General features: G+C 43.3%; 2 protein-coding genes across 2 annotated transcripts in view; one reads left to right on the top strand and one right to left on the bottom strand.

Annotated features, from left to right (window-relative positions):
• Nucleotides 1-14,876, bottom strand: part of OCIAD2 (OCIA domain containing 2) — a 1,147,735-nt gene that overhangs the window by 86,150 nt on the left and 1,046,709 nt on the right. The window lies entirely within an intron of this gene.
• The window catches only part of CWH43 (cell wall biogenesis 43 C-terminal homolog), a 95,952-nt gene continuing 86,432 nt past the window's right edge, over nucleotides 5,357-14,876 (top strand). The window contains exons 1-5 of the mRNA XM_050790205.1: nucleotides 5,357-5,531; nucleotides 7,541-7,732; nucleotides 10,523-10,643; nucleotides 11,006-11,160; nucleotides 13,686-13,887. Coding sequence (XP_050646162.1) covers nucleotides 5,399-5,531; nucleotides 7,541-7,732; nucleotides 10,523-10,643; nucleotides 11,006-11,160; nucleotides 13,686-13,887 — 803 coding nt within the window. The 5' untranslated portion in view covers nucleotides 5,357-5,398. The remainder of the gene's footprint in view (nucleotides 5,532-7,540; nucleotides 7,733-10,522; nucleotides 10,644-11,005; nucleotides 11,161-13,685; nucleotides 13,888-14,876) is intronic.

Below are 14,876 nucleotides of genomic sequence, written 5' to 3'. Positions count from 1 at the left end.
AGAAACATCTTGATTCCTTTGTAGAAGGGTGGGGGGTCTTTTGATGAAATTTTTCCTGGCATACTCAGTGCCATTCTTGTCTCTGCAGTTGGAAAAAAGCCAGAATGAGTTGTAGAAAGCTAGAGAAGGCAATTAAAGTGAGTGCAGGATGGAGATGCTGTTGTTATAATTACCAATTGTGTTCTGAAGACCTACCATGTGCTTGGCACAAGGCGAAACATTGGGGTGGGGGTATACTTGTAATAATATAAGTACTATTTCCTGAATACTGTGAATACCAAAGGTGCTGTGCTGAGTGCCTTAAAACTTTCTCTGGTGTGGTGGCATATATATATATGTGCTGGGCGCAGTGGCTCATGCCTACAATCCCAGCACTTTGGGAGGCTGAGGCAGGTGGATCACCTGTGGTCAGGAGTTCAAGACCAGCCACCCCATTGTGAAACCTCACCTCTAGTAAAAATACAAAAACTAGCTGGGTGTGGTGGCAGGTGCCTGTAATCCCACCTACTCCGGAGGCTGAGGCAGGAGAATCACTTGAATCCAGGAGGTGGAGGGAGCCACTGCACTCCAGCCTGGGCAACAAGAGCAAAATCCATCTCTAAATAAATAAACAAATAAATTTCAAAACAATCCTATATATAAAGCAGTTTTTGTAGCAGAGACAGATAGCTGCTCACTAAAACTTGATTTCTTTCTTTTTCTGGGACCACAGCTAGACTGCATTTTCCAGACTTCCTTGTGGTTAACTGTGATCAAAAGGTTAATGAGGCAAAAAATAAAACCAAAAACACTAAAACCAAAAATTGAGCTCTGGGTGGAGAAGAAGGCACATCGCATCCTTAGTAGAAGTAAAGTTTTTCCTAGCACTTAGCTTTGTAAAGGAACACACTTTACAAGGCACCTGCTAGGCACACACAGCACTGAGCTAGATGCTTTCTATAGGTGCATGGAAAATAAACATAAGGGCATCAGAGAAGGAAAATGCAGTGTCTGATGTCTGTAGTCACTGAGGTCCTTCACATGTTGGGGAACACTTGACACGAAAATGACTGAAATCCCAACCAAAGCATTTGAAAACTATTTAACTAGAAAGAATTGCATTTAAAAAATAGCCTTATTGAGATATAATTCAAATAGTATTTAACATATACAACACAAAGTTTTTAAGTATTCATAGAGTTGTACAACCATTGTGCGACCATTGTCATGATCTAATTTTAGAACATTTTCATCTCCCTCTAAAAGAAACTCTGTACTCATTAGTCGCCTTTCCTATCCCACATGTCCCCACAGCCCTAAGCAACCACTAATCTACCCTCCATCACTATCAATTTGTCTGTTCCAAACATTTCATATAAACAGAATCATACAATAGGCAGTTTCTTTCACTTAGCGCAATGTTTTCAAGGTTCATCCATGTCGGCATAATAGCAGTACTTCATCCCTCTCATTGCTGAATCATATTCGATTCCATGGATACTCCACATTTTGTTTATTCATCAATCAGTTGATGCACATTCAGGTTGCTTCCATTTTTTAGCTATTATTAATAATGCTGCTATGAACAATTGTTTCTTCCTTTAAAAATTGACATCCCATAAAACTCACCCTTTTATTGTTATTTTTGTTTATTTATTTGTTTTTGAGAGGGAGTCTAGCTCTGTCGATAAGGCTGGAGTGCAGTGGCACGATCTTGGATCACTGCAGCCTCCGCCTCCCGGGTTCAAGCGATTCTTCCGCCTCAGCCTTCTAAGTAGCTGAGATTACAGGCGCCCGCCACCAGGCCGGGCTAATTTTTTTTGTGTTTTAGTAGAGAAGGGGTTTTACTATGTTGGTCAGGCTGGTCTGGAACTCCTGACCTCAAATGATCCGCCCGCCTTGACCTCCCCAAATGCTGGGATTACAGGCGTGAGCCACCACTCCCGGGCCACCCTTTAAAGTGTAAGATAGAATGGCTTTGGCATTTTCCCAGAATGATGCATCTATCACCACAATCTAATTCCAGCACATCTCATCACTCCCAAAAAGAAACCCCTTAAGCAGTCACTTTTCATTCTGCCCTCCCCTGACCCCCTGGTGACTACCAATGCTCTTTCTGCCTCTATGGATTTACCTATTCTAGACATTTCACATAGATGGAGTGACACAACATGCAAACTTTGGTGTTTGGCCTCTTTCACTTAGCATAATGTATTCAAGATAACGTATAACATATATTCATATATTCTATATGTTATAGCATATATCAGTACTTTGCTCCTTTTTATGGCTGAATAATACTCCATTGAATGGTCATACAACATTTTGTTTATCCAGAAGGATTATTATTATTCCGAGAAGGGTTATTTCTGAGAAGGATTTTGAGGTCAACTTTGAGGGAAGCAGGGAAGAGAGCTGTGGCTGTGGGTATCTGCAAGGTGCTGGGTGAAACAGTACTGTGGGGCTTCCTGTGTGCTACAAATTTTCCAACCTGATAACAGAAGAATGATGCATTTGAGACTACGTTCAAGTGTGACTTGAGATGGCTGGCAAATGTGTAAAATTGTATACTGAGGAAAGTGGTACCTAATAGCTAGAATGTTTTCTAAGAGACCTTCAGATATGTGTAGGATCCCAAGAAGTCAGAGATATAATGGAAGGGTGGGAAGAGATGATCTGATTCTTCCTTTTTGTTTTCTCATTAAAAAAGCAATCAATGCCACCATAAATTCTAACATTTCTAAAATTACATTAAAAAATTATCCAGGGACTTCTGAACACTGGGAGACATTTTCAACAGATCAAGGGAGAATGACAAGAAAGCCCTACTTCAAATAGAGATCAAAATAAATGTGGTGGGACAGATGTGATTTAAAAATATTATCTCCTAATTCAAATAAAAACCACAATGAGATACCATCTCACACCATTTAAAATGGTGATCATTAAAAAGTCAGGAAACAACAGATGCTGGAGAGGATGTGGAGAAATAGGAACACTTTTACACTGTTGATGGGAGTGTAAATTAGTTCAACCATTGTGGAAGACAGTGGTTCAGTTTCACAAGGATCTAGAACCAGAAATACCATTTGACCCAGCAATCTCATTACTGGGTATATACCCAAAGGATTATAAATCATTCTACTATAAAGACACATGCACACGTATGTTTATTGCAACACTATTAACAATAGCAAAGACTTGGAACAACACAAATACCCATCAATGATAGACTGGATAAAGAAAATGTGGCACATACACACCATAGAATACTATGCAGCCATGAAAAAGAATGAGTTCATGTCCTTTGCAGGGACATGAATGAAGCTGGAAACCATCATTCTCAGCAAATTAACACAAGAACAGAAAACCAAACCCCCCATGTTCTCACTCATAAGAGGGTGTTGAACAATGAGAACACATGGCCACAGGGTGGGGAACATCACACACCTGGGCCTGCCGTGGTGGGGGTTGGGGGTTAGGGGAGGGATAGCATTAAAAGGGATATCTAATGTAGATGATAGGTTGATGGGTGCAGCAAACCACCATGGCACGTGTATACCTACATAACAAACCTGCACGTTCTGCATATGTATCCCAGATATTAAGGTATATTAATAATAAAAAATCTCCCATTGTGTACATTGTCTTTTCACTTTCTTGATGGAGTCTTTTGAAGCAAAAAGCTTTTAATTTTAATGACGTCCAAGTTATCTATTATTTCTTTTGTTGCGTGTGCTTTGGTGTTTTATATATAATAGGAATCCATTGCCTAATTCAAGATCACAAAGATTTACTTTGATGTTTTCTTCCAAGAGTGTTACAGTTTTATCTCTTACATTTAGGTCTTTGATCCATTTAGAGTTCATTTTTGTGTATGGTGTGAAATATGGATCCAACTTTATTCTTTTGCATACAGATAGTAGTCATAGAATCATTTTTTGAAAAGACTCTTCCCCGTGGAATTGTCTTGGCAAGCTTGTGAAACTCATTTGACCCTAAAAGGGGGTTTATCTCCAGTCTCTCACTTCTGTTCCATTAACCTATATATCTTCCCTTGAGATTGAGAGTACTAGCTAGTAATTAACCGATTAAGAACTCTTTACTTGACCGGGCATGGTGGCTCACGCTGGTAATCCCAGCACTTTGGGCGGCCAAGGTGGGTGGATCACGAGATCAGGAGTTTGAGACCAGCCTGACCAATAAGGTGAAACTCCATCTTTACTAAAAATACAAAAATTATCTGGGCGTGGTGGTGCGTGCCTGTAGTCCCAGCTGCTCAGGAGGCTCAGGCAGGAGAATTGCTTGAACCCAGGAGGCGGAGGTTGCAAGATTATGCCACTGCATTCCAGCCTGGGCGACAGAGCAAGACTCCGTCTCAAACAAAACAAAACCTCTTTGCTCAATACTCCTATTTAATAGCAATGATTGCTGCTAATGTGATTCTAATACTTTTTGGGCATGCCATCATTGTTTAATTTCAGAGCAAACTTTCTGGAACTGATAAACAATAAGCTCTTCTTAAGAAACTAAAGTACATTAAAATAAATTGCTTTCAGGGGTTCTTAAACAAGTTCAAGACATCCTGGGTGTGATACATTTGAGCGAGAAACAGCTGGCCTAGTTCACTCGCCACATTAATCAGAACGTCTCCCACCTTCTCTTCAGGATAAGCACTCTCAAATATCATTACTCATAAACCGGGGGAGGGCTGGGTTTCCACTCGCGTCAGTTACTTTCTCTCCTCCTAGAAAATCTTGGAGCCGCTAGAATTTTGGGCCCCTTTGCTAGGAGGCAATTAACAAATTGCATTTTTACTATCATAGCTGAGAAAGAGTGGCCCTTGCCCTGCCGGCACGCTTCCGACGCGTCGCCCTGGCCTGAAGATGTCTACGGTCGGGTTCGCGCCCCGTGGTCACCTAAGGCTTCCAGAGCGCCGGAGCCGGTGTACAGGACCTGCTCCTCCAGGGTCCCCATCTGGGTCTCCAGCTGTCCTTCCTCTCTACTTTCTTCTCGCGGCACACCCCTCTGGGCCTCGTCTAAACGAAGGCACCGCTGGTCCGGAGTTGCACTTGTTCGCTCCCTCCTGGGCTCTGGCAGCGCTGCATCCCCGGGGCTGCTCCGGGTTCTGGCGAGATAGCAGAGTCAGAGTCGAGATGCATGTCCCCTGCGCCGGCCAAGGGTGCCGCTGGGGCTCGCGCCGAGTAGGCGAAGGCGGGGACCAGAGGCGCCCGAGGTGGCGCAACGCGCACAGGTGGCGCTCGGCCAGGCCAGGTTCGGGCAGGTGAGGCTAGGTGTGGTCGGGAAGGGGCGGGCGGACCGGCCCCACCCCGCCTCGGTTCGGCAAGTGGGCCAGCTTGTTGGGGCTCGCTTGGCAAGGGGACGCGGGGACTAGGGGCGCGGACGCAGGTACGGGAGGATGCGGCTGCGGGGACCTGGGGGCGCAGGGCTAGGGCAGCAGGCCCGGCCCGCACGGCTTTCCTGGAAAGCGCTGCCCAGCGCCGCGGCGATGCCCTCGCTGTGGAGAGAAATCTTCTTGGAGTCGCTGCTGGGTAAGCTGAAGTGCCTCGCCGCGCGTTTGCGGGTGCCAGCTCTCCGGGCCCTGTCCAGAGCCGCGGCGCTAGGCCAGGTTGGCTGAGTTCGGGTAGGAGGAAAAGGGCGCTCCGTGCCCAGAGTGGAGATGCTTATCTTCCCCTGGGAACTCTTCCTACTGAGGGGAATAAAGGAAAAGACCTAGACTGAAGTGTTCAAACTGAGTCTGCGAGGCGCCCGCAGAAGACGCCGTCGCCCGAGTTCCCAGCAGCTCTGGGATTGTGCCCAAGGAGCGCGAATTCCTCTCGTGTCGGCCTTGACCCCGCGAGGCCGGTATCGTCCCCAAAGACCCCCACCCGTGGCCTTTAAGTTTAACTTAATACAATTCAGTGCTGAACTTTAAAATTCAGAAGGAAAGGGGCACCTGTTTTCCCCAGGAGCTGTAGGTGAACACCCGGCGGCAGCTGCTGCCGTGAACTGGGCCCAGGACAAGTGGCCCTGGTGTGGGCTGCACACTTGGGCATTTGGCGAAAAGCATCGGACTCGAGTCTCATGTGCTCTCTCACCAGCTTTACAAAATCCCAAGGACAATTTTATTGGTGTAATTCTGTCGGAGCTGTGTGAGTAATAAAATGAAAGTTCCCAGACAAACATTTGGGATATTGCTGGAATCCCAGGTTCGTTACAAAACAAAGATCCCTCTGGTCTGGGTGGGGCGCCTTCCTGAGAACTTGATTTTCTGGGAGCTGGTAATTCTCAGGAGGGCTTCAGACTATTTTTTTTTTTTTTTCTGGCTCAGCCTGTATCTATAAGTTGGGAGATGTACAGTGCCTAGCATTCAATAAGTACCTCAGGTGCTAGTACTCAGTGCATTTGATCTCACTTAATCCTCCCAACAACTCTGAAGGGGTTGAAAGTTTTGCGGACTAAGAAGCGGAGTTGGAAAGTCAGTTGGTAGAAAGTCCCCACACCTGGTAGTTAGAGGGGCTACCTTTGGACCCAGGCTGCTTAGAGTTATGGCAACTCTGACATTTGCTACTTGTGTAACCTTAGGTACTCATTTATCTTTCTGAGTCTCAGCGTTTTGCTTGTTGTTTTGTTCTTGCTTAGTTAGTTTTTGCATTTATAAGAGGTGAGTGGAAATACTACCCATCTCATAGCATAGGGGGCTGTATAAGGAATGAGACAGATGCTCCGTGTTGAACACTTAGCACCAATCCTAGTGCGTGGCAAGTGCCCATAGCGTTAATTATCATCATTGCTCAAGATTATACAGCGGTTATTGGCAGAGGTGCAACTGACTTCAGATCTGGGTATTCCACTACCCTGCACTGCCTCCTAAGGATTGGACTGAAAATGTTCTACTCAAGGGAATGACTGCTGCCTCACTCAAGTGCTTTGGGTGTAGTCTGGGGTTGTAGGAGGGAGTCCTGCTGCTTACTGCCCTTTTGGACTCTCACAATATTTTTCATTATACAGGGGACAATGTAGGTAAGAAAATTTTGTCAGTCAGCGTCCTGATGGGAAGCCAAATTCAACTCAGATGTTCCAAATGAATAGGACTTAATAAAGAGATTGTCTACAGCCATATGGGCAAAGAAAAGGAACAAGCAAGGGATGCTGAGAGACTCATGGCAGCAAGAAGCCATCCTCTACCAGGGCCTGATGTGAGGGGGCGGGGCGGGGGGGAATATGTACGTTTCACCAGAAATTTCACTTCTGGGAATATATCCTACAGATATACTCAGAGTCATGCATTACATAGTGACATTTCACTAGGAAATTGCCATCACTTTTCTGTCCATCGGTCTCTTAAGGCACAACACAGTCAGTGCAGCGAGTTCTGTGAATCTCTACACAGGTGTAGTGCTCTCGTTTTGTTTCCTGTCAGTGGAAACAACTGGAACCCAGTTCAGGCCAGAGTCATAAAGAAGAATGGCCAGCCTGAGTGGCTGGAGTGGAGGGATAGGGCTATTGTTAGAAACAATGCCGAAGTTACACTTTCTCTCTTTAACTTTTTTTTTTGTAGGATATATTTCTTGGTCTCTCTACCATGACCTGGGACCGATGATCTATTACTTTCCTTTGCAAACACTAGAACTCACTGGGCTGGAAAGTTTTAGTATAGCGTTCCTTTCTCCAATATTTCTAACAATTACTCCTTTCTGGAAATTGGTTAACAAGAAGTGGATGCTAACCCTGCTGAGGATAATCACTGTCGGTAAGATTTAAAAGAGTTTCTTTAAGTTTTTTTGTTTTAGTTAAAAATCAAGTGAGATTATGTAGACTGTTCTTTGAATGCTAAATGTTTGAATTTAAAAAAATCAAATATTTCTCTTTCCCTTACCACTACCTTAGAAGAGCTTTAGTAATTGGAAGACTAGACTGAAAGTCGATGTGTTTTACATTTACAATGTTTTTGCCAGACTAAAAAGACCTAAAAATCATTGAAATGAGTAGAGGAAAGATACCTTAAAGAACTGATCAACTCTTGAATATATTGTGTTTTTCTTTCCAACTGTGACATAACACTCAGGAGCCATTTTAAAAAGTTTGTTAAATAATAATTCACAAGAAATGTGAAGATTATGATGACAAACACCACAATAAGCACTCAAACAAGAAACTAGGAAAAATACTTGCAACTCTTTTAGCCAAAGGGCTAATTTCTATAATATATAGAGTTCCCACAAACCAATAATAAAAAGAGACCAACAACTCAATAGAAAAGGGGGCACAGGATCTGATCAATTCACTGGAAAGGAAATACAATTAGTTTTAAAAATGGAAGCAAATGTATAGATCATAAATTATACACATACAGATATGCTTATCTATAGTTTGACAAGTAGATCAGCAAAGAATAGTCTGACTGCACTGTGCAGTAAGAGTGGGGAAACAGGCACTCATACATTGCTGGTGTGTGTCCATTGGCACAACCTCTATGGAGAATAATTTAGTAGTATTATCAAAATTACAAATAAGCACAGTTCACCAGAAATTCTACTTCTAGAAATATATCCTGCAAATATACTCACAGTCATGTGTTGCATAGCGACATTTCACTATGACACTGCCATCGCTTTTCTGAAGGCACAACACAGTCAGTGCATTGACTTCTGTGGATCCCCACAAAGGTATAGAGCTCTTGTTTTGTTTTGTGTCAGTAAAGATGAAGTCTCGCTATGTTGCTCAGCTGGTCTCGAACTCCTGAGCTTAAGCCATTCTCCCTGGCCTCCCACAGTGCTGAGATCATAGGTGTGAGTCACTGCTCATGGCCTAGAGCTCTTGTTTTTAAAACAACTCAGACTCAGAAGGATAGTGGTAAAAACTCCTGAAAAGTGTGCCCTTTACAAAGTTGGTGTCCATAGGAATTGGAAGACGTGTCAAATGGTCTTGAAATTTTCAGCTCCAGAAATAACAAATGAAGTTTCCTATCCTGAACTGAGTATATAGTAATTGATTTCAACTGGCATTGACTTACAGTATCCTTCCATGACCCACCATAGCTCTGAGTCTTGCAAGATTCATTTTCTTATCACACTTCAGGTTGATTTTATGGGAGTGATCTCATAGGTAGTAATTTCTTGTTACCTTTGGTGCTGCCTATGTGGACTTTACCTATACATCCACAGACTGAGTGGAAACTGGGATAGTTTCCATTACTTCAATCCATTTTTGGCCCAGTAACTTCTGGTGACTGTAAGGGATGTGATATAAAATAAGTTTGGGGTAGATATTCTATTTTATTTCTATGCTTCCTGTTCCCTTTTCACTTTCTTCCTCCGTGAAAACCTATCACCTTGAGCAGAAGTAGAATTATATTTGGAAATATGAAATAGGTAGGGAACATTACTCAGAGTTGAGGAGGAAGTGGCCATTCTCTGCTAAATGCTGCTCCAGGTGACCATTGAGCTTTGTTTTTGCTAAACAGAGGCTGAAGTAAGCCATGATTTGCTTTAAAACTCCCTTCAAATGCTTCTTAGGGATATGAAACAACTTTGTTTTTAGAGTCCTGAGATATTCTTATATAAATACAGAGAGGGTCTGAGCGTTACATGCCATCTCACTTCTGGCACCTCAGATATTCAAGGTTAATTACTGTGTAAGTAACCATTAAACCAGTTCATACTCCTATCAATTTAGATTATTTTTGACCCAGCAGGTTGGCTATAATCAAAAAAGACAGACAATAATAAGTGTTGGCAAGGATGTGGAGAAATTGGAACTTTCACACATTACTGGTAGAGATGTAAGAAATGTAAAATGGCACAGCTGCTTTGGCAAAGTGTGACAGAAGCAGTTATCATATGATCTAACAACTCTATTCCTTGGTATATACCCAAGAAAAATGGAAACATCTGTTCAGACATAAACTTGTACACAAATCTTCATAGCTGCATTATTCATGAGAGCCACAAAATGGAAACAACCTAAATGCCCATCAACTGACACATGGATAAACATACTGTAGTATATACATGCAATGGAATATTATGTAGCTATGAGAAGTAATGAAACACTGATACATGCTACAACCTGGATGCACCCTGAAAACATTATGGTAAGAGAAAGAAGGCAGTCACAAAAGGCCACATATTGTACAATTTAATATGAAATGTCCAGAATAGGAAAAATTTGTAGAGACAGAAAATACATTAGTGGTTGCCAGAGGCTAGGGGATGTGGAGAGAAGGGAATGAGAAGTGACCTGCTAATGGGGATGTGGCTTCTTCTTGGGGTGATGAAATTTTTCTGGAATTTGATAGTGGTGATTGTTGCACAACTTTATGAGTATACTAAAAATCATTGAATTGTATATTTTAACATGGTGACTTTTATGATATGTGAATTGTATTTCAATACAAATTTTAAATACATATATAAAATTATACACCAACTATGTCTTCCTGAGTATAAAGATGGTATCAGATAACATTCATCAAATGCAGATTATGGAGTTCCAATCCATGCTTGCCAAAACTGCTTAGCTCTCCCTATTTTGTTTGTAGGCAGCATAGCCTCCTTCCAGGCTCCAAATGCCAAACTTCGACTGATGGTTCTTGCACTTGGGGTATCTTCCTCGCTGATAGTGCAAGCTGTGACTTGGTGGTCAGGAAGTCATTTGCAAAGGTATGGTTAATGTTTCATGTACTTATAGACAAACAAGTATAGTCAGTTACCAAAGGGAAACCTGGGGCCAGGAGTTCCAGGTTATAGTTTTTACCTTCCATATGGCCTTGTTGAAGTCTCCTTTTTTTCCTTTTCCCAAAACAAGGACATGAACACTTGCCATCAATCTCAATAAGGTTTTGAAAATTAAAGAATTATAGCAAGTTGCTTAAGTTGCTATATAGAGGCTAAGTCACGTTCATTATTGCAGATTACCAACAAGACTATTTCAGCTACTTATTCTATGAAACTGTGAAATTCATGATGGACATAGTACACTGAGTCCACATAAAAAGTGTTTTAAAATACTTTTGCACTTACAGATACCTCAGAATTTGGGGATTCGTTTTAGGACAGATTGTTCTTGTTGTTCTACGCATATGGTACACTTCACTAAACCCAATCTGGAGTTATCAGATGTCCAACAAAGTGATACTGACATTAACTGCCATAGCCACACTCGATCGTATTGGCACAGGTAATATAGTAACTTTGGAATTTTCTCTTTTGCAGAGCTTACATTTCCTGTGTGAATGTTCCACATCTTGGAAAGAAAATCTATAAAAGTAATCTTTCTGCATTATATCTATATTTCAGCTTTTTCTTCCTCTGAAATAATAATTGGTGCAACCAGTGGGCTATTTGCTAAGCAGCAGGCACATTTTCCTTGCCTGTACAGACAGAGGGTGAAAATAAAATACCGTCACTGGTTTGTAGCACCATGGCAGTGGGAGACGAGAACCAGGCCTTATACCCCAGCTCTCATTCGGCTCTGTCTTCCTCCTCCTTCCCCCTGGTCAGGGCTCTCTAGGATGGGATTCTCCATCCTCCACTTCCACACTGACCCCAGTACATCTGTAACACTAAGGAAAGTTTCTGTGACCTATAGCTGTCCCTGGAACTTCCTGTGTTTTTTTCTTCCAGAGGTCTGAAGCTCCAAATCTAAGACTTGAAAAGAAAGGAAACCTTGCATATGCATACCGACTTTCCAATCACCTGTATCTCCCAGGGGCCAGCTTTCTCTGAGACAGAAACATGCCCAGCTTGGAGTTTGTTTTATAAACCAACCCGAGACTCTTCTAAAAAGAAGGGAGAAGTGTTAGTGGATTCTAGTTAACTTGCTCCTAGCTTTTTGTGTAACTCTCAGTGAGTCACTGTTCTTCTGTAACTACAAGGTGAAATATCAAGATTAATGGAAGTTTAGAGGGTATTGGCTCACCACAAACAAAGTGCTTGTATAATTTCCCCTGTGCCCCCTAGTTTGGCATGAAATGAGAATAGAGGGAAATTATGTCAGTAAATTGACCACATGATATTAATAGTAGAAGACTTAGAACTCGGTCTGGTCCCCTAACATATGTTTTACATTCATATCTAGAGGCAGAGACTCGGGCAGCCCATTTCACAGGTACAGCCTGATAAAGATCTGAACTTCAGGGTACTGTTCACATTTCCTGACTTTTTTTCTATCTGGCCTCTGTTTTAAATGTATGTGACCCAGTTCCTGGCTGGCAGTCCCTTTCTCCATTTCTGCTCTGTGCCTTCCTTTATAAAACTGACTGTTCATCATGCACCTTCTCAGCCTATCTGAGCATATCAAGTATTTTTTGTAGTTTCCTTTGAAGATTTGTTGGGTCCTGTGTGGGGGTGGGGTCACCCACTGTCATACACTGCATTTCACTCAGCAAATTCAGTTTAGATGGCTCTTTTCCCTCAAAACTCTCTGCTGAGACCCCATGCCCCTGGTCTCCCTTCTGTCACTACCGCCCTCTCCCACTCCATCCCATCCCCACTGCTCTCAGCTCTGCCACTCCTCCCTCTGATCCTGTTAATGTCAGAGAAGCTTTCTTGGGAAATTAGACTGCCAGCCGTACAGTCAGACCCTAAGACCTTCCTTCCATCCTGTAGAGGGCAGGATGGGGGTCACAAAGCGTCTGCCCAATAGGCTCTCTCTGTTTCTGTGAAGGAGTCCTCCTGCTGGCATCTTCTCCAGTTGTTACAGTTTTGTGTGTAAAGTCATTACTGTGATGAATTGGACCTCTTGGCTAAATAGTACCAAGGAGCTACACTGCCTAAGCTCTAATCCCAGGTTCCTAGGTTCTCTTTACTAGCTGTGTGAACTTGGAAAGGCTACCTGATCTCTCTGGGTCTGTTTTCTTGTTTATGAGACTGAGTTTCACTCTTGTTGCCTGGGCTGGAGTGCAGTGTTGCGATCTCGGCTCACTGCAACCCCCACCTCCCAGGTTCAAGTGATTCTCCTGACTCTGCCTCCCGAGTAGCTGGGATTACAGGTGTCTGCTACTGTGCCTGGCTAACTTTTTATTTATTTATTTTTTTTGTGTGTTTTTAGTACAGACAGTTTTCACCATGTTGACCAGGCTGGTTTCAAACTCCTGACCTCAGGTGATCCACCCGCCTCGGCCTCCCAAAGTACAGGGATTACAGGCACGAGCCACTGCATCCTGCCCTGTTTTCTAATCTGTAAAATAGGATTAATAGTAGAGCCTACTTCATGAAGTTGTTGTGAAAGTTAAATGAGTTAATATAAAGTTAATATACAGGGCTCGGAAGAGGCGTTGGTGCACAGTGGCTACTCAGTCAATGCACCGCATCCACAGAGGGTTAGATGACAACCCTGCTCTTTGGGAGGAAGCAGCCTGTGTACTGGAAATGTTCCACTCAATTTTTACATTTGTTCCCGGACACTTTTTCTGCAACGCCTTAACTTCACATGAAGCAAATAATTTTCTGCATTTTCACCTGTTGAATTCCAAAATGCGTTTTCTGCCTTAAACCATTCCTTATCTGGCCTGCATGGAATTATCTCTCCCACTAAATAGCTGTCAGCATGTTTAGCTTTGTATTTTAGTTGCATGTCTCATCTCCTCTTCTGAAGTAAGCTTCTTGAAGCCAAATGCCATTTCTTCCTTAATGTCTGCTAACTATAGAGCGCAAATTTCCATATAACTAAACTTTTTCCATATATGTATTTTTAAATTCTAGATGGTGACTGCAGTAAACGTGAAGAAAAGAAGACTGGTGAGGCAGCCACGGGGATGGCCTCTAGACCCAACTGGCTCCTGGCAGGGGCTGCCTTTGGTAGCCTTGTGTTCCTCACCCACTGGGTTTTTGGAGAAGTCTCTCTTGTTTCCAGATGGGCAGTGAGTGGGCATCCGCATCCAGGGCCAGATCCAAACCCATTTGGGTGAGTTTGGGTTTGGAAGCAATCACAAAATTGGCAGTTATGCCTGGAGAAAGCAATGCCTCCTTTGTCAGACAGCTAGGTCTGTGCTAACCAGATATTTCATACCCACTCTCCCTAGATATCAGAATATGGCATGAAATTATTGTGTGCTCTGGAGAGAAGGGCACCGGAAGGGTCTTTTCCCCTGTGCAGAAGGATTGCTGAAAAGTAGATGTGGGAGGCCCAATGGTTGCTCACAGCTAAATAAGAGGTTTCCAGAGCTTCAGCATAGGCATCCCGAGGAATGCTTGCACAGAACATTCTCAGTGGCGGGAGAGGAGCAGCACTCCCTGGCCATTTCCTCCAGACCCTCTGGTTATGGTTATGGGCATTTAGTAGGACAAGACCACAGTCCCCTGGGGAGACTAGGTTGACTGCCTGGGGCACAGATCTCTATTCTCAGCGAAGGAGGGCAGCCCCAGGAGATCCCTGCATCTTCTGGTACTTTCTTGTTCCAGCCGTGGGACTCACAGGGAGTTAGTCTGGAGTCAAGTGTTGGTCCTTGTGTTTTGTCCTTATTAACCCTCTCTCTACTCTTCCTGACACATCATTTCTCTTGTAACTGGCTCCATCTCTTCTTGCAAAAAAATTGGAGAAACTCTTAAAAGATCTGCCTCTGATAACTTTTCTCTCTTGTAGTGCTCAATTCTTACAATTGAAGGCATGCAGCTGCCTACTGGATCTTTCCCCAGCAGGGATCTGGGCATATCCCACAGGCTTGTCAACCTCAGCCTGTCCAAATCTGAACCCAGTATTTCCCAGTCCTCCATGCATGTTCTTCTTCCCCCATGCCCAGGTCCACTTTGTCTGTCCACCTCATTATCCAAACCTGAAACCAAGAGTTCGCCCAGAATTCTCCATCTTCCTCATTTTCTCCAACTCAGTTCTGTGACTTCTTTTAGATTAAACCCTTCCTCTCTATCCCTAAGCACATCTGCCTTAGTGGAGTC

Source organism: Macaca thibetana, chromosome 5, assembly GCF_024542745.1.
Source record: "Macaca thibetana thibetana isolate TM-01 chromosome 5, ASM2454274v1, whole genome shotgun sequence".
NCBI classification, from domain to species: Eukaryota; Metazoa; Chordata; class Mammalia; order Primates; family Cercopithecidae; genus Macaca; species Macaca thibetana.
The sequence above is the reverse complement of the archived record's forward strand: the minus strand, read 5'-3'. Positions and strand labels throughout refer to the sequence as shown.